At 44.8% G+C, this 24,599-nt stretch overlaps 1 protein-coding gene across 1 annotated transcript in view; it reads right to left on the bottom strand.

The window, feature by feature from the left end:
- The window catches only part of LOC126563849 (serine protease filzig), a 34,158-nt gene extending 10,256 nt beyond the window's left edge, over positions 1-23,902 (bottom strand). The window contains exon 1 of the mRNA XM_050220625.1: positions 23,776-23,902. Within this exon, the coding sequence (XP_050076582.1) occupies positions 23,776-23,902 (127 nt within the window). The remainder of the gene's footprint in view (positions 1-23,775) is intronic.
- Between the last annotated feature and the right edge of the window lie 697 nt (positions 23,903-24,599).

The raw sequence follows: 24,599 nt of genomic DNA on the forward strand, positions 1-24,599 counted from the left end.
TATCCTGCCGTTTTCCGGTTGACGGTTTCCGTTACGGGTGAGCCGTTATTATTGGGACGAAGATAAAGTGGATAAACGTTTCACTGCAACATACTTTGGATGGCAATTATTATTCATATCGTCGAGCTGTCGTGGATTGCCGTAAACAGTAGGGGAAGAAAAATGAGGATTAAGGCATGATTTAATTTAAATTTAACAAGACACGACATTATGGATGCTTTAGTCGAGGTATACAACGAGCCGTTTCAGGTTGATAAATTAATTATAACAGTTGAGCCTTTCCCAAAAGAGCAGAAGTGAATGTTACTTTATGGACCGCCCATAGGATTAGAAGAGTATACGGATGATAAGGGATGTAATTTCATTTTCCGTTGAACATTTTCCTCCATAGCCCTGCTCTCCCTCCTGTTTGCAAGAAACTTAATAAATGCATTGATACTCTATTTTCAAAGGTCCGTTGGAAGGTGAGACGAATCGTCTGTAAGTGGTAAAAATCAATCTCAAAAATCTCTTCCAATCACTCGGACCCAGACCTCCTAGCGTTTGTTCGAACACAGTACGTACAGAGCTCTATTAATCATTTCACTTCCCGAGAACGTTCAGCAGCCTTCGAGATATGGAGGAGACCAGTAATTAGACGTTCCACTAAAGGTAGGTAACTGCTCCAATATAAAGATATTACGAAAAGCGTTACAAAGGAAGCTACAATAAATCAAACAGTTGCTCCTATTTCGATCCCTCCCACAGCTTCTTTACTCTCGTAGCGTAGCAAATTTATAATAAGGCTCCCGTAAAACGATCCACTTAAAGCCGCAAGATCGTTGATCCTGGCGTCGCTACGTGCGTGTGTGTCCGTTTCGAGGGCGGACGATTTCAACCGAGCAAAGGTTCATTAATCACCCGAGTAATTGGGCCAAGGGTTCACAGGTTGAAAAATCGGTCCCATTCTTCAGTGCCTCCAGACATCGGGAAGCCCAGTTCGGAAGCGGTTTCGGGCGGGCAGGAAAACGCTCGCCAGTCAACGGATGGTGTATGTGGTATTGTGCTTGTTCGGGGCCATATAGAGAGACACCAGAAGTCTTGAAAAAACAGGGGGTGAACAAGAAATGCGAAAACTGCACCATCATCCTTGAAAAAGCCTTGGACATCAATTGGGCAAATAAGCACAATGGTAAAACGACGTGGGTGACTCCGTCGGGGGATGAGTTTTGGAGGTTTCGTTTTATGCGCGTTCTGAGCTGCTTCATACGGTAGGCTGTCCGAAGAAAACTGTTTTGATTAGATACTTTAGTGAGGTCTTACCTCAACCTTTATCCTCAAGCAAGCTAATCCCAACCGATGTAGTTGCCCATCCCAAAAGGTAGGTAATGATCTTTTATTTGGATAGGCAGAGAGAAAATGTTATCTCAGCTCTTCGGGGATTATTATTACAGGCCAGACACAAACACAAATGATTCATGCTTGTGAATGAGACGCAAAAGACAAATAAAATCTTTAGAACTGGGGATCATCGTAAAAACAATTCGAATTCTTTTGACCTACCAAAGAAACGCCAGCGAAAAGCAGGACCTTTTCAAATTTTCATTTAAAGCTTTTTTTCTTATCGTCTATTCTAAATTCGGAGTCCGAGTCCGAAGCTCCCCACTGGCACAGCGAGGCAAATGAAGAAAGGACGCTTTTATGTGCCTTGTTCGTTTTCGTTTAAATCTTGGATAAAATGATGCGGAAAATTACTAGCTGGGAGTGTGGGTGGCATTCTATTTGTGAGGTGTTCGGGTTCTTTGTCTTATTGGTCTGTTTGTTCAGTTTGACCTTTGCCTCGTTGGGTGTAGCCGAGAACAAATAAAAAACGAGGATACACATTTTCCAACCGGCGATCAACAGAGGCTTAGTCACGTTTAAAATTAATGTGGTGCTGAGCGGTTGGGTAGACAGAATAAATCTTCGACGCTGGCTAAAAATAAATGTTTGCACTTTTCCTCGTTTAAAGTCAAATAAACGTAATTTGAGCACTGGAGCAGCGCTGTGTTATTATTGTTGGAGACGCTTATAAACGAGGTTTTGGGAGCATGTTTGGAGATTACTGAGCTAATCCAGATGGATGCGCAAGGTTGCTTAATTTGTTTATCGTATTTTTAGATATACTATTTTGTGAATAAAATGTACATATAAAATAACATTAGAGGAAATATTAGAAATATGATGGTAAAATAGTATTAGAAGTAATGTGAATGATACGATCACAAGATTATTGCTTTGTGCACTGAAATATCATGTATCGATTTCATAACAAATGATGAGAAGTTATCCAAATTCTTTCATGTTTTATTTAAATCAATCTCCAGCCCTTATCGTCGTGACATGCAAAACATTCTTGTTTAAAGATCTCTCGTGATTCTGCAAATAAACCATAAAAGAGATCACATCTGAGCGCCAATCAAATCAAAACATTCATTGTCACTGTTCAGCTACTACGCACCACGCTGAATCCAAACGCCAAACCTAAAACAAGCTGCTGGGTGGAGCCCGAAAGAAACAAACTCACATTCCTAGCATTCATCATGCTTTTCTAGCACTTCACCGGTGAGTCAATTGGGCGATCAGAAGCGTAACCTTGACGGTTACTGTCGAAAACTCAACCCCCAAACAACAGCTTCCCCAAAAGCAAAGCGTCTTCGCTACTCGCTGTTGCTAGTGCAACTGCGTGAGTCTTTAAGCGGCTTTCTCTTTTGCTGTCATTTCTTGCTCTGTTTATTTTGCTTTCCATCTTCCGACCCATTCCGTTCCGATCGCCGGTCCCGAACCGAACGGGTGTGTGTTGTCGTCTTGATATCAAAGGAAAATAAAAACCTATTCCACCCACCCAGTACTGGATACTGCGTTGCAGGGGTCGCTGTCTACTAGTTTATGAAGGAGGGGAAAAGATCATCATCGAGCTTGCCCCTGAAGCAAGCGACGGTTTAAAAGACGATGCGTGGAAGCATAATTGATGATAAGCGCAGCGTGATGATCGCAATTTGATTTCTTTTGAGGAGAAAAAAGGCCCCCCATATCTAGGCAAGGCGTAAGATAAGCTGTGAAGTTGACTGACTGACCCCGTGCGCTCGGAAGTCATAAATAAAGTCGACCAAGCTAAAAAAAAAATTAAACATTTTCTTCCCTGAGGGCCATAGGTGTTCGACATCGTTGGTGGTTTTGGTAAGCGATCGAATCAGGAGAATCATTTGTCTCGCTGGGTCTCCCAGGCACAGATCATTAGACACGGTGGGAGTTATCGCCCTCGCGCGATCAAACCAACCGGAAGCACCGAATCGTCTTGGTGCCAAATCAAACGCCATCATCTGTCTATTCCGAAGAGATGCATAGAAGCGTGCCTGCTTCCTTCTTTTCTTTTTTTTTTTTTGGATCCGGTGTGATAATCTTGATCAGTTTTGCACCTTCGACGGACGCTTGCGTGAAGCTTCTGGAGCATATCGCACTCCCTTATCTGTAGCCAGTCGGATGGATCGGTTACTTTGAGCAACTAATTTACGAAGCTGCCACGGGAGGCCTCGCTTGGCACACTATTGGGGTCAACATTTGGTCAGAAGTGGAATAGCTCACACGCCGGCCGGTGACCGAGTTATCATCCTCACACATGATGGAGGAGAAGCGTATGGCGTGCGTGAAACCGGGTCGGTCCGGAGGAACCGTCCGGTGGACAATGTGTTCGGTTGGCGAGCTGAGGTAGCTAATTGGGGGAAAAAGTGTTAGGACGAGCGACGGAGACGGATATCTTCAGACGAGAGACTTGGAGAGTTTCGGCAGCATAATTCGCTGCAGCGGCATAACGTTTGAAACCCTTCTACTGGTGAGCTTGCTAAGGAGGGTGGTAATGAATTTGGGAACATGTGTCCGCTTAATTGCAAGTGACGTTATTGATGAGATGTGAGGGAACGTTTTTTGTATGTTTTTATGTCTAAAAATATGGCAGATTTATTAGTTATTTATACCTTATGTCTTAACTCCTGGAGACCATTGAGTCTAACGTTCGTTTTTCTTGGACACATATCTAAATGAGTTCTTCATTACATCAATACTTTTTCAACTATCTTTATCGGTTCCTCCAGCGTAATTGAATGAAGGTTTCAATTCAATGAATCTTAATCAATGAAGGTTTAATTTTGATGGGAATAGGTTTGTTTTTTGGGTTAAAAGCTCTACCTAATTTGGTTTTAACTAGCCACCATTGTTATCAGCATAATGATGTCTGGTAATAATACCGGATTCCTCATCTTCACACGTGGTCCAGTTTAAAATGTGTTAAACAAAATAAATCTTTACGCACGAAGAGAACGAACAATTATATACCCTTCCAGAGGAAGCCACAGTAAACAAAAAAAAAAAAACTGTACAAATCGTAAAAGCGTGCTGCTAGTAACAGTATTTTCTGATGAGCGTATTGTGCCCTGGCGCAGCTTTATATCTCCATAAAATTGATCCATTATGTGCGGCCCGATTACATCACATCGCGGGCTAGAACGTTGCCACTTCAAACCACTGACCCAGTTTTGTCCTCCATCTGTTTCTGGGTCAGGTGGTCTGTTTGATCTTCTCTGGGTCTGGGTGGGGATGTTATTCTATTATTCAGTAGTGTTATCGCAACGGTATACAACATCGTTCTTCGATATTATCATGATAGTTGATTGCGCAGAATGAAGATCAAGCCGGCTAGCGGTATCGTACTGATACCGAAAAACCGATAAACTGACCGGTGGCCAGTGGGATAAACGTCTGCAAACTGGTGTTTCGGCCGATTCAATAGAGCCAAACTGAGTCGGTAAGCTCACGGCAACTCAGTTGCTGATAGTGCCCGAGATGTGCTTGGAAGAATTAATAATAACAAATTTAGAAGCATAATTTCCTCCTCCATGGTTTTCTTTGATCCCGATGCGGGACGCCAACGCGTTGCTATTTCGGGCGCTATAATGAAGTGATCGCGAGTTGAGCAAATGTTCATGGCTCATTAACGTCATCTCGCACCGAATTGCTGCGCTTTAGTAACGCATCAGCGATGTGGGAAATTTGAAATTTTCGATTAAATTTTGCCAAACTTCTTGGGCTGTGCGAGCGAAGGTTCTTCCCGGGGCAAAGCGTAGCCAAGAGGGCTAACTGTTTGTCCGATGATTTGAACGATCGATCAGTATGCAGAACACCAAAAAGCCAGCACGGTTTGCAAAATTGAGCGAGACATGGGATCCAATGGTGGCTCTAATGAGCGACTGGGGCGAAAATCTAGCGTCGAAATTATGTAGAAACCGTGTCGATACGAACGCGGATTCCAAGCTATCATTTATAATTTTCCCAAGAACGGTGTAAAATGGGGGTGTTTTAGAATTTTACCGTTCCTCGCTTGAAAACGATTAGAAATGCGACCCCTCCGAATGCGTCCGCTTCGCACGCCAACATTAAACTGGGTCACCTGAGAATGTATCTCGGCAGAATCACCAGCGGGCAGCACAAATCGAGTGTGTGATAATTTGCAACAGCTCATCGGTCGTGGATTTCAACCGGTCGGCAAACAAAAACTCGAGTGGTTTTGGCGTGAATTAGAAAATTGTAACGTCAACCTTCGCCACCCATCCCGGTGGCGTTACGAGTTGGGTTGCTTTCCTTTCTAGGTCACCCCACCCAACTGTGCCGCACTACCAACAAACCGCTGAAAGTGAATATCATTGAATCGAAACGGGAATTTGATGACACATTGGAAGGAAAGTTGGATAGCGTGTGGATCGTGTTCGGGTGGTGGTGGTTTGGGAAGCGATAAAAGAATTTCTTCGACAAATAAATTCCACTTCACGATGCAAGGCGCAAGAGCAAATCTTCACCGCATATGAAACACAACAATCGATTCGATTGTGGAAAGCAACGTAAAACAAAACGGTAGAATCACTCTATAAATAAAGCTGCGTTATGCGGGCAGGTGGAATAATTGGGTGGAAAAACTTAATCTCCCTCGTTCGGCAATCATCGTCAAGCTTGACCCGGATCTTGAAGTGTTTGGAAGAATTTCGGGAGAACCATTTTGAGCATTCAGAATGAAGGCTTCAATTGCAATAGATTGGCTAGGAAAGGAGAAGAATTAGTATTGTTTTCACTCCAGCATTCTGAATGGTGTTGAAGTTTGGCGAAGCTTAATATTGCATCGCTCACTTCAAACGAAAATATGTAAATTAATTGATCGAACTAAGGGTGATGGTGTATGGTTCGGTGCGAGCAACAGACTGCACGTGTGAAGGTGTTTCGTACGTGAACGATACAGGGTTCGTCCGTGTGGTATTGTTTGGTAGGGAATTTTTAGAGTGTAAAACAACGATTGCGGCTGTGTGAGTGAAGGGAGTAGAGCAGTGGGGATTGGGGAGGTTTTGAGTCTCAGATACTACACTAGCCTTTCTAGTTGTGATTATTTAATACGTGCTATATTTTTCTTTGTTGCACTCTTACATTTTTAACATAAACTTCATCAATAATGAAGACTGGACCTTCATTAATGTAAGTCTTTTAAATTCTTCAAAGCATGTTACAACATCATGGTTGAGCAAATTTAACCTTGACGCTTAAACTATTAGGTTCTGGGCCACGAGAGCTGGGAAAACCATGATAACCTTCTCAAAAAAGAGTTTTTAAGAAAAAATATTCTTGTAGAAAACTTACAAAAAGTAGTTGAGAGCAATGCTGATAATATGTTAACCTTTGTTCGAGACCGGCTTGTTTTTGAGTACCTGTGAGTACCTGATAGGAAGCTGTGTTTGACACTTCATATGCTTTCAAATTTTACTCAGATCTCTTGGCCCTGTGCCTATTTCCGTGCGAAAAACCCTACCCACCTTAACGGGTAGTTCTTCAATGGTTTTCGATTTCGAACGATAGCACCCGATAAGCGATCCGCGTCCGCTCAAGCAGCTAAGAAAACCGGGCAGGGTTCCACCGTCAACGGCACGCAACGGGGAATGGTGATAGTTTGTCAAACCGTTCAGCACGTCCGATGCGCATCCCGTCCGAGTGCAGCATATGTGTATGCTGCCTCCCCAACCGACCAGTTGGCTGCAAGCGGGCACTAACACGCACACGGTCTTGGGGAGAGGCATACAGACCGAGCTTGCCCGACTCGTTATTCCCGTTATGTCCTGGATTCCTCTGCCCGGTTTTCGCTCGAGCCAAATGGTCAAATGTGGGACAACCACGGGCGGGGCAGGGGCACGGCAAACGGCGCAAGTGCGCCATATAGCCGCATGTTAGCTCGCAAATGCGTTTGCGTACCGTGCGACAAATGGTTGGCTCACATTGATGTTGGCGTTTCGGTGGCTATTCGATCTATTCTAGGCACGCAGACCGTCGGGTTGGGTTGCACGGGTTGCATCCATCACCAATGAGGAGAACACAACTGGACGTGATTGATTGCCACCCGTCTGGGATGGGATGCAACCAGAAGTGTCCTGGACGTGTTGACCGGGTGGATAGGATAGGTAGGAAAAAGAGCACGGTTCTAAGGTGTAATGGATATTGATCTATTGCGGGGCGAAAAGGGATGGGGTCCAGCATTTGTACCTTGGTCATGAGTGATATGGCTTCACCAAGAGTCACCGTTGTCCATTTAAATTATTATATTCTTGGGCTGGTGGATTTAATTGAAGTTTTCCTCTTCATTGGCTTCGCCAGCGACCTGTTTGCTGAAGTTATGCGACGTATGTAGAGCTCAGTTCTTGGCAGTACTGATTCGTATTCTGGTAGTGTCCGTGGTAGCATACGTCTGGAACATATTTTTACAACCGTTGGGCATATTGTCGTTTAGAATACTCACAGATCAATTGTTAGAGTGTGAGCTAGTGTTTAATATGCACTGTGGTCGTTTGTTTTTTTAAATCATCATCTCACCTGAAAGTAGAAAGAAAGCATAAAATAAGGTTAATCATGAGCCCATCAATATTATTCAGATTTGGTGGCGTCTTCATGGCGTCTATATATAATGCGTAATTGACGAACAAAATTAATTTTCTTTTAAAGTTTATTCACTGCAACATAATAATGGTTTTCTCAGTGAGTGCAATCAAACAAATATTGTTTAGCCCAGCTTGAACTATTAACAGTTCCCTTTACTCGCTTTACGCTCTACACAACGATCATGACCACACCGTGAGACAAAACCCCATGCTAACCGTGAACAACGGTGGTGGCCATCCTTTTTATTATGTCGTACGTAAACATGACGCACTTCTTTCAGTCGGTCCGTTATGATTGATTTTGTACTTTTGTTGACTAGCATAATATAGCTGTGCATAAAATGATGAATTCGCTACGACATGGAACGGCATATTCGTCCCATTTTTGTAGCTAAACTCAGTTCAGTGTTGGGTTAAAATTTACCGATCAGAGCAAAATATGTAACGCATCGTCTGTTGCCGAAAATAGTGATGAGAAAAGGGTCACCTGCAAACGGACCCAACAAGAGCAATGAGACCGTAGCAAAATAATACCCATCATCACGTATCTTAGGCGGGTATCTTTGGGACGCGCAGTGGTTTTAGAAAACATAAAACAAAACTACCATAAACACCCTCCTAAACGATACATTTTTTAAAACTCTCGTTCAACTGCCACAGGTAACCGATGAATGCGAAATAAGCACAGATTCGGTCAGGTGCACCGCGTTTAAACAGCAGACCACCGAAGGAAACTTTGAAAAAACCCCTAATTTTGTTACAACAAAAAAAGGAGAGAAAAAAAACTTTCCCTCTCCGATAAGCCCACCCATGAAGGCGGGCTATAACGCACAACCGGCGGAATGGTGTTATTTTTCGAAAATAGCAAACCCACAAAGAGACGGAAATTGACCGGTTGCTAATTTTATAACCGCTTCACTGGGTAAAGGAAAAATAAAACACACAAAAAAAGCTACAGCAACCCACGCGAACCTCGCGCTGGTCAATGTTTGTTTTGCGGTTTTCGTTCGACCGAATAATTTTTGGACCGGATGCAAAAATACACAGAGCACAGGGCGTACATCGTAAAATGGTACACCAGCAGGGACTACACACGGTGCACACGGAAACATTGAAAGCTGTCACAATAAATGATTAACATAATTTCGGGTTTTGTGGAAACTTTGGAACTCTTTGAATCCACCCCGATTGGAAGAGTTTACATCGAAAAAAAAAAAGAAGTAAGAATCGTAAAAATGAAAGGAAAAGCAGTATTGTGACCTCTGTTTAGATAATCGTTCAAAGCCCAGAACAGTCTGCAATTGGGCTCGCTTCGAAAGCGGCTCGAGCCGATGGCTTTTACTTTCATCGCTAGAAAGCGTTACGCGTGCGTTACTACACGTGCGAAAGAACAAACCGAGAAAAGGATTTGAAGCATTACAACTAATCTTTCTTCCCGGCGGCTAAACACGATCATCATCCAGCACCGCGATTTGTTCACTTTCGGGCTAGTGGCGGTGTGAAAATGGATGCGCACTGTGCAACCGTAACGTGGAAAAGTGAATTTTTCCTCTCCGGTTCCGGACGAAGGGCTGACAGAATTGGGGCGAGGCTGAATTAGATATCCGCGCTTCCTGCTCCGTTTCCTTTTTTCTCTCTCCCTCTCTACCCATCTCTCTGGGTGTTGCCCTAGTTGGACAAATTGTGATGAAAGATTGTGAACGAAAAAATCAATCGGTAAAGTGGTGTTGGATTTCAAAGCGAAAGAAAATCAGCGCTCAATTTTCCTCTGAAATTAGTGATTAATTAAGTTTGGGGTTGAATTAATTATATGTTTGGTTAGATGCCGGATCTGGGGCCGTCCCAGGAGATTGTTTTTCATAATAAAAAATGTTATTAAGTAGTTCGTTTATCATGAATATTTTATTTACTTTTCGTGATGAATATTTTAATGGAAATTATTTTAAATTGTTTTTGCTTTCAAATACTCACTTTCATGATTCACAAAAAAATCCTATTTTTAAACTGGATTCAGAAAAAAAGACTGATTTAGATTTCTTTATTTAATTCTCTCATTCAACGTTTATTTTTATCGATTCGATATCGGAAAGCAAACGAGGAACTGGAATGGAAGATGAGTAAATAAGTTGAACATAAATACATCCTGATTACAATTTACATCCACTTTGTATTTTATACATTCATTTTCATGCTTCTGCTGGTAGTTGATAATGTCTCACAGAGCCTTACAGGGCAATAAAAAGTGAACAAAATATTAAGAAAATATCAAAGGGTTTGTAGAACTTTGCTTCAACTTTAATTTGTGGACATTGTTATGCAATAATTGCCATCCTAGGCTAAGAATCGACTCTCAACTAGCTACAGAAGCATTAAACCCCTATTGAGACGACTAAGGGACAATCGTAGCTGATGGTCTATGCCCAGTATGAGAGGGAAAAAGAAATATTTTAGTAAAATGCTGCTCTCATGTAGGATTCAGCTATGTAGAAAGCTAAACTGAGGCAATTGGGTTATCTAAAGCGTTCCATTTTTAATTCATTTGTACTATAAACCTTTGTGAGCAGTAATTTGATTGACGGCCCAAAATATTGCAAGAGCAATTATTCCTAATATCCTAATTCTTAACCTTCAAAGCCTAATGTAAAGAGGAAAAAAGCTCACTGCAGTAGCGAGTGACGTTCGATCGTTGGGAGGCGAATTTGGTGCACCTACTCAGATGTACCTGTACCATTCAATGGGTGGGAAAAAGCTCAGCTGTCGGTAGTAAAAATCAAAAATGGTGCAATCAGGCCTCGAAAGAAGTGTTAAAAAAAGCCATAGCCCACCAGAGAGCTCATTCCGCACGCCGACTTTCATACACTAAAAGGAAGAAATAGGCAAAAATGGTACCACAATAGGAGGGCCCACAAGAAACATGCCAACCAAATGTAGTGGACAAAAATCATGTCGTGGCATAAAATTTTTAATGTTTCCCGAGCAGTAGCAGTTGGATGCTTCCGTAACCTCGACCCCGGGTTGGTAGTACGGCCAAGGCAGGCGTGCAAAAGAAAAACCGTGCATGGCGAACATAAAATCACCCTGTGCTATCCGTCCCCCCCCCCCTCGCCATTTTTCCCCGGATGACATCCAGTCTAGGTCGACATCACGTGAGTGCCTTTGGGGAGGTTTTTCCTTTTTTTTTGCTTAAGAAAAAAAAAAACACCACCAAAACACACTCGCTACCTTGAATCTCGGGCTGTTTTCCGGTTGCCTAACCATGCCGGTCACCGAAAGACAGCACAAGACAACGAACCACACGATAGTTGTCTCTGCTCGGGCAAGTCAGTCGGGTCGGCGCGACGCAGATCCGTTTAATGGTGCGGTGTTTGTTCTGTTTCGTTTTCCTCGCCGGCACAGCTGTTGTTGGTTGGTTGATTTTCTACGAATGGTCGGCACGAAAATTCGGTCTCGGGATGGATTTGACGGTTTATGATTTCGGTCATTCGGAGCGGCGCTTGGTGTGGTGATGTAGGTTAGTAAAACAATTCGCTGCGTGGAGCGAAGAAGGGAGGGATGATGGGTGTTGCCTTTGGAGGCCGTTGCCTTTTGGAAGTTTTATTTACGTCCCAGCGGAGATCTGTGACAAGCCGCTCGGGAAAGCTCAGGCTGAGAGTGTGCGAGGTGTAAAGGTGGATGATTCTTTTGCTACCTTTGAAGAGCGTAATGAAAGGGAAAACGTTTTGCGGGAGATGATTAAATTAGGAATAGAAGTGCTTTGAAGAGCCTCGTTGGCTACAAAATCTGAAGAAAGGTGAAGTGATTTTGCGCTCCTCAAATAGTTTGAAGTGTAATAACGGTCTGAATTGTAACAGGTGATAGCCTTAGCATATAGCCTTCACTGCAGGAATGCTGGCATTCCGGATCGAAAGCAATAAAGTTGTATAATCTCACATTCGTTTGATTTTTTTCATTTTGTGCTTCACTGCACTCGGAACCCATTCCGGTGTACAGTCGGACGCCACACAATGCTGCACCCGGTTGTAAGCAATAAATCCAAGACTAGTTTTTCAAAAAAGACCCTACCAATAAAGCCAATACCAATGATGGTTCTCGCCCTGTTCGCTATGAGTTGGGTCAGTTCGATTCCTTCTATCGCCACGTTCATCCCACGCTGGACGATAAATTCGATGTTGTTCGTGTTTGTTGTGAAGGCCACTTCATCGTAGCGGTTGTGAAGCAACACATCTCGAGAACGGCTGCAAACGGAACGTCGAACGGCATGCAAAGCGCTCGTTACGTTGCATTTTACCCTTTGTGAATGTTAACCGGCAAGTCATGTCTAGATTGGATTCGTTTCACGTTGTTTTGGTACAACTTTCTCCACGTTGCTTGAAGGGAAGCAAACGAAAAAAAGGGACCCAACTTTCTTGGGAAACAGGACATTCACAAACTCCGGCCCGTAGAGAAGGTGGTTGTGGTTGTTGCAAGGGTTTAAGAATGGACCGGTTTTTTACTTTTTTTATCATCATCGACCGGGCAGCAACGCCCGTTTAGGAAGGCTTCGTGTGCGATAAAAATTTCACACATCGCTTGTGTCTGATAAATGCACAAGCCAAAACATTTGCTTTGACAAAAAATTTGCTTGCACCTTTAACTAGCCTGATGGAACTAGTGAGAGGTGATGGCGAAATTTTGATGCAGGAAGTTGTGACGTAAATAAAAATTAATCCTTCACTCTTCGTGACGGAAAGGACAATTGTGTTAAAGCTTGTACCTTTTTTTTGTATTTTCATTCCACCGTATCGCTATCGTACCGTAAGTTATGGATAATTATGGGAAATTTTTTTCTACAAAAGCATCCATCATAATTCCCTTTCACGTTGCACAAACAATGAGTGAAGTGCTTGCTTTGGGGACTCAACATCCGAACAGGTTTGACAGCCTCAAAGGAGCGCTGTAGAAAAATAAGATGTAAATAGACAACCATAACGAAACATCCTCTTCTTCGCAATGAATGATTGATCGTCACAAAACAAAAAGATCGGTAATGAAATCCAAAACAAAAAAAGGATCATGAAAGAAGTTTGCACACTGGGCTGATTGGAGAAAGAGATGAACTCATCGGCTGCCGAGTGCCCATTATCACCGAAATGTCCGTTTTGTTCGCTCGAAGATGGTTGCATGTACAGAAAAGGCTAAGAAGACACACACCAAAATAGCTCCCGGACCGCAGACAGTTTTCACTTTCCATTGAAATCGCACCGTAAGCCATTCCGGTCATCAATATGGCGCCAGAGCCGGTAATTTTGGACATTGACTTTTGCGTTTTTACTGGACTGAAGTTCCGCTGTGTGTGTGTGTGTGTGTAAGATCGATCGATTGAAAAGAAATCGAAACCGATCATCGCGAACCACGGCATTCGTGTTATGGAACGATCCGCAAAAAAAAAAAAAACACTGCTTTGCTGATAGATAGTCGCGAATGAGTTGGGTAGCAATCATCGACCATCAGGTGACCCCAACTAGCGGAATATAGTGGATGGACGAGAGGACCGGAGTGAACAAGCAAATTCTCAATTTCCCGTTTTTTTTTTTGGTTACTATCAGGGATGCATTTTAAATTGAGTTTTCCATCTACCACAGCGTGCGCTCGTTTCCTATCCGTGATTCGGTTAAATCTCGAATCGCTTGCTCGTGCGCTTAAGAAAGGCGAGGGAGAAGAGAAATTGAAACCGATTCCAAAAACAATCAACTCTAGTCGATCGATGCAGCAGTGTGCGCATTGATCGCGATAGTAAGGGTAGCTTTAAGAATGGAAAGTTTTTCCCTTCACGAACCGTGCCTACGGGATCTTTGCGGGAAATGGGGTGAAAATGTGAGGAAAAAGCGTGACGCGCCTTATTCGGTGGTGTCTTCCCCCCGGGGTTGTTCTCTTCTCTCGGTCCAACACTTCCATCTCTAAGCTTCCGCTCCAATGGATGGTGATGGTTAATCGTGTGGATTGAACTAAACTCGATTAAAACCTACGAACCTTCCCGCTATCGAAGAATAGGTGACCAACAATACCTGTACTTGGTGCACTCTGGCGGTACCAAGGTATCAAGAGTTTTTAGCAACACAGGAAAACTCGACGATGCAACAGACCTTTCGGAGTCTTTTCGCCGAGTTTACTCCAGAAGCGGCAGCGCTACATACAGTGCGCAGCGGTGGGTGGGTTCAGTTTTCGATGCCAATTTCCAAACCAAACGGAAGCATCGATATCTACGCTTTCTCTTCATTGGCAATGCACGGTGGAATTTATGCTCCGGTTTTTTTGTTTTGTCTTCTGTAAAGCAGTCGATTTTTTATTTTCAATTTTCGTTTTCGGAGGCGAATCATCATGAGCGCGACATTTGGAACGTGTTTGTGCACCGTTCGCAAACATATACATTTTACGTGACGGTGGCAAATGTTTTGTTCGATAGCTGGTTGGGACATTCTTGGGGAACGAAAACGGCAAAGACAGTTCACACTTCGCCTAGCATTTGTTTGTCCCGAAAAGTAAAAGTCGTCATATTTGCATACAACCAGACGGCAGCTGGTGTAGAATAGCAACAGCAAAAAGAAAAGCCTACCATTGCCCACACTATATGTGACATATTTATTACTCAAATGGTTCCGGATTAGTAGGACCGACAACACCGAACAAAAAAAAAAAAACACTGACCTCAGAGTTTATTTTGTCCTCCGCTTCGTACAACATGCGCCCATTATCCAACTGATTGATTGGGGGCTTCAGACCGCAAGTTTTGAGCCGCTCGCTATGGTAATAAACAGATTCACAGCTTTTTTTTTTTGTTGTTGCTGTTGCGGCTGCTCCCAACCAGGCAGGGTGGCGTCTTGGGGTGGCATGAAAGCAACCCCGCTCCCTCTTTTGCGCTTGAGCCAACGAGAGCGGCCAGGAAAAGCATCTTGCATCCATCGAATGCTTCCAAAAGCGCGGAAACTTGTCCGGCATTTCCCAACGGCCGATCGCCGGTCTCGCTGGAAGCCGTTAGAAGGTATTTGACCTCGCACGTTCGTTTGGCGCAAACAAAATCAGGCAGCTTCATTCGCATATTCGGAGGCGCGAATTTTCTCCAACGGAACGGTCCATGTGTGTAAGTGTGTGTGTGTGTGTGGTAAATTTTTTTCCCTTTACCAACCGGATTCTGGCGTTGCGTACCCAGATTCTAGACTTCTTTGGAGAACCTCAGGGGTAGCGGTCCCGCTAGCGTGGATGATTGCTGCAGTACAATTAGGCGTTATTATTTCACGAATTAGTGTGTACAAATCAGCTAGGAACCTGGACCGGATCTACCTGGTTTGGGAGAAACAACACGTGGAGCTTGTTTGAGATCGAGCAAAGTGATGGAGCTTTCAAGCTGAATAGCGACGATGCCCTGAGAGCGTTCTTAGGGTTTAATGCTATCAAAAAGCGCCAAGAAAATTCGTTAGGGTTCTGTTGTTCTTTTGGAAAAGAAGTGAAGTTTTGATTGATGTTCCAATATTGAAGAGGTCTTGGAGACAGGTGTAGCTATATTACTCCAATTCCCTTATCAAAATCTTCCTATGCATCCCGTTACTAATTCCACACCAAAAAAGCGTGCTCTGTAGACACACGGCTTAACGCTTACCTCATAATCTAACGAAAGCCTGTGCATAATTTATTTCCTGCATGTAAAATTAAGCCAAAGCCGTCATCTCTCCTTCGCAGCACTTTCTATGCAAAACACAAGCACGCAAGATAATCTCCACATCGCAAAAAGCGCCCAGCCGGATCCTGCCTGGCTGGTTAGCAAATGTTGATTCTATTGTTACCGATTTTATGGACTCAATTTTACCGGCGCGTCTTGAGCAAATATCGATTTCCTTTGGGAAACGCCAATTTCGGCCTATATGTGTCTATTGTGCCAAATGTCGCCGCCAGTGTGTGTGTGTGTGTGTGTGTTTTTCGTTTCCCCAAACCGTGCGGCGGTACAAGCATGAAAGGGGGCTTTCACTTCTGTGTCCGGGGCCTTTTTCGACCAGTCAAGCGTGCAGGCGTAGCGTACACGGTTGAATTCCGATCGGGAGAAGGATGACGCATGTCACCATCTGTGTCACATGTCGCGTGAAATCAACCCATTCACAAACGAAACGGGACCCGGGACACACACTGTTGCGGCAGGGAACGAGCGGGGCTGGGGCTAATCATGTGTGACGAGGGTTAGGCAAATCCTCTGGACGATTTTGTGCCCGTACCGGTGCGGTCGTTGTGTTGCGCTCGCTAAACCACCAAACCACGGCCGGGTTTTCTATGTTGCCGAGTGCATAGCGTTGCGGCCGCCAAAGTGAACGGCTTTCAATGTCAATACGATGGAAACGATGAAAGTGAGTTAAATATATGTTTATCGAATCGTATTTACACACACACACGCGCGTGCTCGCGCTCGGTTAACGGCCCGATCCGGTAAGGTTCGCGATTTACCTTCCCGTTTTTCTTCCAGTTTCGTTCCCGTTTGGCCAACACCAGCGAGCTTCCTGACAGTGTGGGGCCAACTTCTTGCACCTTGTATCCCTTTTTTTGCTTTACCTTTACCGCGTTACCGAGCAACGTATTTCGTGGATGGAGCATTATTTTGTACCGTACTTCCCCGTTGCTTGGTACCGTCCACGTCCATCTGGACAGGGACGCTGATGCCGTGGCCCGTTGATGTAAAATGTGAAAGTGAACTCGCGTGAACTTCGCCGCCAACTGTGGCAGCTTCTGAATGGAGGCGCGTTTTCGATTCACCCGCTGCACTGGCGCACTGGCGGTAGGTACAGTTCGATGGGTAGCATATTAGCGGATAGAAAGTTGTGAGCGAGCGTCTCTCGGTCTCCCGCTTGCACAATGCTGTGTAATGCTGCTCCATTGTATACGGCCGTTCGGATTCGGGGTTTTTGCTGGGGTACGGGATGCAAGTAAACGCATCGGATGCATCGTGGATGCATGCAGGAGAACGGGCTCGGGATGCAATTTTGTGTGAAGGTAGAATTCGTAGCGAAATTCAATAACCACTAAATCAAACTACGCGTACAATCGTTGCCATTTGGGACTCATAATTCAGTCGATTGTAATAGAGAATGGAAGGCAAAGCAAGAGCACTTAGAAAGTCACTGCAGAAGAGGATCAATTGGAAATGGAAAGGATTGCTGTGAAATCTATGCGCAATTGCACATCTCACTTTTATTCCCTTAAATTGTACATTCGAGAATTAAGAAGAATAAAAAAAATCAGAGTTTTTCATCATATTCGGGGTTGTAGAAAATTTGCAAACCGTTGAAACTCAATCTCAGCTAGGGCGCTTGTCATTCCCATGACATTGAAGTCCGCTTACGCAAGGCTCCCATCAAGCCGTGCGTCATTTTGCAGCCGTTGTCAATTAATTTTACCCAATGTTAATTAAACTCGCTTTCGCGTACTCTCTGACGCATCCCGGCCAGACATTTGGTAAAGACTACCTTATCCCCCCAAATTTATCCCGACTCATGTATCCGCGTGTTGGCAAAACTTTCCAAGTGCGTCAACCTTTTTCCAAGAAAATCTTCTCCCATGACTCGACGGCACACTCATTCACCGCGACGCTGTGTTTCGCCGGCAACGGTCGGCGAGAAAGGATGGCAAACAGTGCCAGGACGTGCTTGGGCGGCGTGTCGGCTGCTCCAATCAGGTGCGGTTAGATCGCTGGCTGTTGTTTTGTACCGTTGTAATTTCTTGTGGCGTTAATTCCTGCCTGAGGGGCAAACTTGCTTGGGTGCGGGCACCTTTGGTGACAGTTTGCGGAAATAGCTGTTCACTGTGACGCGTGACGTGCGCTTGAGGCATCCTAAGCTGTGGTGTTGTGTAATATCCGGCACACCCCGGCTAAAGCCGGTTGAGTAATAGCTAGATAGAGAATATGCCCGATCGACCGTGCTGCATGAGTGAGGATGCTGAGGATGCACTAATTGATAACATCCTTTCGGATGGGGTGAAAGGGAGAAGGGTACCGGGGATAGAACAGGAAGCGATTCTCAGTGGTGAGGAATGCTAACAGTAGATAGTTAGCCCCCCCGCACTGCCCAGGTATGCCAGTACGCTCCGTGCGCACCGTTCGAAAAGTAACGGGTTCTGGAATGCTGTTGGAGGTCGTCCCATCGGTGGGGATCTCACGGCTTGCCATTTGCTTGCTCCTCAAGTTGCTTGATAAGAACTTGTTCGCCAAAGTAAACGACTGGCGTCCGGTGCCGGGGATTGGTCTGCCGACCTATATCCATCCAACGCCCAGAATCCGTTCTTCGTCCCGTTCCGACCCACCGTCCCCCATGCCACGGCGACCCAGTCGGACGGATCGATTGGAGATGCAAAGAGTTACCACAAATCAGGTATGTTCGGTGCGCGTTGACAGTTATAGCTTCATTGAAGGCGCCCGGACGGCACGGACCTAATCGTGCGATCGGGCGAAGTACACATCCTCCCAGGTGATTAGTGCCGGTGCGGCGGTGAAAATGACTTCACTAAGTAGGGTAATCAGTGACTCATTTATTACGCTGGTACGTCCCGGTCGCTCGCACGGGAAAACACCGGTGAATGATTTATTGATGAATGATTTATGGTTGGGTGCGATGGTGGGTTGGGACTCGTGACAGGTGGGAATGTTCGGGACGATCGTTTGGCGATCGTTGCCGTCTTTCGGCTCGTTAGGGGTGTGATTTTGAGCATTATTGTGCTATTGTTTCCCGAAGCAGGGCACAAGCGATGCGGTGTTTTTGCGATTGATTCAAAGCAAAGATTAAGATTTCACTCAATTTTGGGATGATTTATAGCAGTGTGACGCCCGCGCTTGTCCCGCCTAAACTGGTGTAGGGATGATGGAAAGTGCTCTGCGACTTTACAAGTCCGAAATAATCTTGCTTCGAAACAATCGAAATAGTTAAGTCGTCAATCGACGTGAGAAATTGCGCTTGATGATTGATGTATCTTTAACAAATCATTTAACTTGAGGCCAAAAATTTGAAGCATTCGTACCGGTGATACGGTAAACGATCGTCTTATTGACAAGTTTGAGGAGAATATCGCTTAGACTACGGGATGTTCTTTTTTTAAGACGTCAGCTAATATTTTAAATCGTTTAAGATATTTCTAGCAACAATAGATATTTCTACCGACGTGAATAACAGTTGGAGCAGTTGAGAACATATCACATTTATCCACCGTTGCTATCGAATCAGATGATCTTTAATCTATAAAGAGATAGTATCGAATAACTGGCAATCCTGAACGACTGTTGGTCAAACGAATTTGCAACAATAGATCGTATTTTCACGACCCCGGGGAATGTTAATTAAACAGGCTAACGAGTCTCTCCACTTCGTTCGCGATCACCCCATTTCATCGTCCGGAGTCCATGCAAATCGCATTTGCATCAGTTGTTGATAGCTCTTTCCCTTCTTGACCATTCCCGACACCAAAAGCTCCCTCGGGATCCCTTCTAAGTGTGCTTTCCCGCGGTGAGCGTTTCAAAATGCACAAACAATCTCAGCAACTTCAAGAAAGCAACAGACAAAAAAAACGCACATAAAAAAGCGACGATCGAAGTCCACCATTGACTGGCGCAAAAATTACCAATGCCAGACACGAACTTCCCCAATTCTCCAAACGTATCTTAATTTCAAATGATTTGTGCCATTTCGGGCGCGACGATGGCGCTCGAAAATGAAAAAAAAGCCCGCGGTACCTATACCCATCCTATCGATTGTGCACCGAAAAAAACCGGAGCCATCAGAAAGCGAAGCAGCTTGGGCACGATTGGAACTCCCGTAGTGTGAGCGCGCGCCCGCACGCTCGCGATGAAGTGGCAACGAGTGGAAGGGGTGAAAATGTTTTCAACTCGACACCGAGACCTACTTTTCGGGTGGCTTCTTGCGGATGCGCTGTAGGGCGGCCGGTGTGCTAGTGGCTCCCGCGCATCATTCCGCGGTGTGCGGGTGGGGAAATCGAATGGAAAAAAGTGGATATTACTTGAAGGCAGGCAAGCGCATCGTTGGAAAAACCTCGATCGGTAGGAAGCTGGGAGGGCACCGGCTCGGTGCAACTGGTCGGCACTGGTCGTCGGTTCAATCAGATTGTGCCGATAAAGTAGGGGAGGAGTTGTTCTCACGACCAGCGCCAAAAATGCCTCAAACCTTCTTTATCCCACCAGATCACACGGCTCATTTCCAAATCCCTTAGTCTTAATGTACGGGCACGGTACGTCCAGATTAGGATGCGATCGCAACGATACGCGCCAGGAGGTTTTTCCAGCTGCCCGAAACCTTGACCCTGCACGGTGAAGCATAATTGACCCTGGTAGGTCTGCTAGCTAGGTACCGAAAACTCTATCGAAAACCGGATCGACGAATCACACTGCCCTTTTCGGTGAGGTGAAAAGTGGTTGAGTGGTGGTTTCGACCGCCGTTACGAAAATCCGTAGAATAGAGGAGGCACGTGAAAGGAACGAGATGCAATCGTTATGGAAGCGATTAAAGTTTTCCTCCTTTATTTGGTTGTTTGGGGATATTGTGTGAGTGTGTACGTTTTTTTTTTTCGGTGAACATTGCTTTCGCGCCCGATCGAAGCGGTTCGATACGGGTGCGTTGAATGGACGGCCCGTTGATGAGGTCTCGTTCGAACTGTACCTACGAGCTGCGCGCAGTTTCATCTACGGTTCCATTACGTAAAGAAAATGCGGATGAATAACCAAGAAAAATCAGATTAGGTCACCGAATTCTTGCGTCTCGGAGCCGTCAGCAGCAGCAGCAGCAGCAGCAGCAGCATGTATGGCAATCAATTTCTAATCAAAACCCAAACAATTACCGGTGAAATGATCCATCCCAGTGTCACGTCTGAGGGGGGAGTGGTGGTGGCGAGGTGTACCAACCAGGAGATGCTGGGCGGTATGCTTTCCCATGACCATGGGGCCAGTTTCGATTTGGCTGTGTAGCGTGAAAACTGCAACGGATCGATTCGTGATCGTGTTAAACGTCGGTAAATTCGCCTTGGCCTTGGCAGCGTTAGATTGTTTTGGGCGAAACAACCCCATACGTACAGTGGCATCCTTCGCCGCCGTTTACCTGTTGCGTTGCTGCTATTTTGTCCATGACGCCCGTGTGGGATCCGTTACATAAATTGATTCGGGTGATCCGAATAATGGCGATAATTAAAAGTAAGCAAGGAAAAAGAAAGCGCAACCGATGAGCTTGTGATTAATTACCTGGACCTGGTGCGCAAGCTGCGTAAACACGGCCAGCAGTACCGGGATGTGCGGAGGTGTGTAGGACGGGGCATTTGGTGCCGGACAGTGAGAGCAGAGGCTGGCGTTTCTGGAGCATCGGGCCATCTCGTCGGAATCGGGGTGCCCGTGTTTGCGAGCGGGTGATCGATGATCACCCTCACAGATGAGTGGGATATGAGGGTGGTGGAAAATGGGAGGCGAAAAACACACGCACAGGCAAGCACGCTAGCCTTCAACAAACTTGTTAGATGGCACCAGATAACCTCCTTCCGGATGTTGGCCCATGTACCTGGTTGGCTCGATGGCCCTCCTAGGTCTATAAACAGCTGCATGAGCGTTTGCTGTGCAGATCGCTTCCTGTTTCTGTTTTTTTTTGTTTTTGTTTTTTGCTACCGTGTTGCTGTTGATGAACCTGATCGACTGCATCGATCAATTATGTGCAGATTGTCGGGAAATTCTGGTCCACCTTACCTAGTTTCCTACGCGGTACCCAGTGCTCGCTGCCTCATTAGAGATGAGCCAATACAGCAGGCAACTTGTTTGCACAACGGGTACGATTTTCCTGCCGAGCGTATGGTGCTTGTCCGACAAAACCGTCAATTATCGTTATTGGCTGGGACAGCGCTAAGAAAACGTTCACGGGCCAGTTCGATCGAGTTCGATCGTTGTATAATAGCCTAATCGGGCAGGAATCGTTGAAGCTCGTTGAATGAGCCTTCTCGGATGTAATCTGCGGACGTGATCTAATAGCGGGCGATTGGTGCTAACTCTTGACATAGATCCATGATCATAGCGACCTGCCGGTGCGTTCGCTTGAAATTGATGCCTGCTGTTTTTGTTCAAAATTGCATACTTATGGTGGTGGAAGGTGTGATGTAAAATAGGTCGGGCGTTTTTGTTTGTGTGAGACAAGAATGGAGAAAAAGGTGCTTAAAGATATCATTGTTGAAATAGGCCGATAGCTAATAATAATTAATCGCTGTAATTTATAGCTAAATCTCCTTTGCTAAGACAAACGATTATGTTATAAAGATACTACTTTACTGGGCTAATGTATTCAATGCTCTCTGCTCATTTAGAATGCGTAAAAGATATTGGCGATCTGTGAGGTAAGTTTGAATATGGATATCTGTTTTGTTTTTGGAGCGAGCTGATAGTAGTGCCTGATACTTAAAGAAAAAAAACGGTATCAAATTCTACTCGGACAGTCCTTCCATACACAAAACTGTGCGGTGTTTCTCAAATAGCTGGAGAGATTAAACCAAGGAAGCTAAATTTGGAGACGTAAACTTGCTGATGCTGGAGTATCGAGTGGTTTTTTAGTGTATATTATGTTGCATAACAGAAGTATGAAATGATAACAACATTTAAAAAGGGACAGTCCAACCGCAGTTTTAAGTTCGTGTAAGTTATTGTCACATTTAGCAATAATAATATGGGAAAGGCTATTTCCTAAATTAATTGAATATGCATCTATGGAGAAAAGAACTCTGAAATAGGATAGATCTAGGAGATCTGGGGAATATTATCCGAGATTTAAGATGTATTCAACTAAGTTTATGGCTTGCATGTATGTAGATGTAGTTTAAACATCAAACAATTTCTCTAAAAAAACTCAATATTAAAAACAGCACAGCAAGGACAAGCATTAATTATTTTTAAAAGAAATAATAATAAATGATTATGTTCTGGATTATGGCACAAGATTAATTTCTTCGTTTCTCAGGTACACAAAAGTCCTGTTAACTAATAGTATCACAACTTATAGCTCATTAGCCACAATTTTTCATCAGTAGAAACCAACCGAGGGAGAAACATATTAAAATATGATTATTCCTCGAGTTTGCAAATGAGCAACATTAGAAAGCGCCTCGGTTTTTATCAATAGCTGGCGCGATAAAATATGTTATGGTTAAGGTCAGGGTCCAGGCCAAAATGAGCATAATATTTGCATACGTACGCATAACAAGTTTTGTCTTGACGTTGCAGATGCTGCCGGAAAGGAAAGCGATCCGATTTGATCAAGAGATATTGTTCACATTTAACCTTTTTGTGTGCGTTTTGTTTGTCGATGGTTGCAAATGTGTAATGCATAAATATTCACCGGAAAGTTATTTGCCACATAAGGTCGTTGTCGCACATTATTCAAATTAATCTTTGAATTGAAACTTAATTTCACATATTTGCATGTAACAAGAAACATATCTTGCATAACTTGTGCGGCCCGTTGTGTACTTCGATCTGCTGTTTACAGAAGCGTGAATAGATCATTTAAGAAAACACTCAAGGCACACATTTTTTTGACAAGAAACTTCAACACTGATGATGATAATCATCGATGATCCGTCTTGATGCTCTCGGCCATCCGTACCGGAATGCGGGAAGTGAAGACCCTTCATTCCAGCGATAATCTTTCATTCCACCAGACAAGATCACTTCACAAGAACGACCGAAAGCGAACCCAAAACCCAACTGACACACCTGATCGGTCGAGACCGGTTTTTAGCAACGGAGCATGCTTACCTCTTTCACCTGTTGAACTTAACCCATTTACGGACGCGGTCAGCAGAGCGATTCCAGCCAAGACAGCTACCACCAGCGGCAGCATCCAGCTGCCGTTGGCCCCTTGCCGGCACTGAGCAGTCGCCATCGCACTCCCCGTTCGAGGCAATTGTTGAGGGGTGTAAGTTATCACACACAGTCACTGACACTGGCACCGGTCCGGGAACTGGCGAGCACACAAACCGAGTAAAACACACAAACACACGCAGCGGGTGGTATAGGGTTCTCCCAAGTTATAGGACGCTTTAGAGGCTAATGAATCCACCCCGGGACGATACAATTTTCTACACCTCGAGTAACGTTTGGCTTTGTTCGGTTCTTTACCTACAGATTCTACGGACAGTAATCACACCCTCCTGTCAGTTAATTGACAGCGGACGGGCCGACACAATTTCCGATGGTACGATAAGACGTAACGTCTCAGATCCGGTTTTGGGCGATAATTCTACTGCCCCGAGCACTTAGAGCGATGTTCCCGGGCTTCCTGATGGTACCGAAATGTAATGCCCCCGGATCGTCCGGATCGCATCCGGAAGGTATCGCCGAGTCCGTGGGCGTGCGTGTGAGTACGTTCGCCTCTCAGCCCGACGGTCACTTTCACCCGAGATTCCAAGGAAAGAGAACCTTGAACTTTCCCTTAGCGGGTGGAACGCGTTACAGTTCCTGGATGTTCAGTCCAGGCTGAAGAACGGAGGGTTCGTATCTTGCACGCGCGTTGAGTTCTTTCTCCGCTTAAGACCACCACAGCAACACTTTTGCAGAATCTCACTAATGCCTCCGTGCTT

The sequence above is a fragment of the Anopheles maculipalpis genome, chromosome 3RL (genome assembly GCF_943734695.1).
Source record: "Anopheles maculipalpis chromosome 3RL, idAnoMacuDA_375_x, whole genome shotgun sequence".
In the NCBI taxonomy this organism is placed as follows: Eukaryota; Metazoa; Arthropoda; class Insecta; order Diptera; family Culicidae; genus Anopheles; species Anopheles maculipalpis.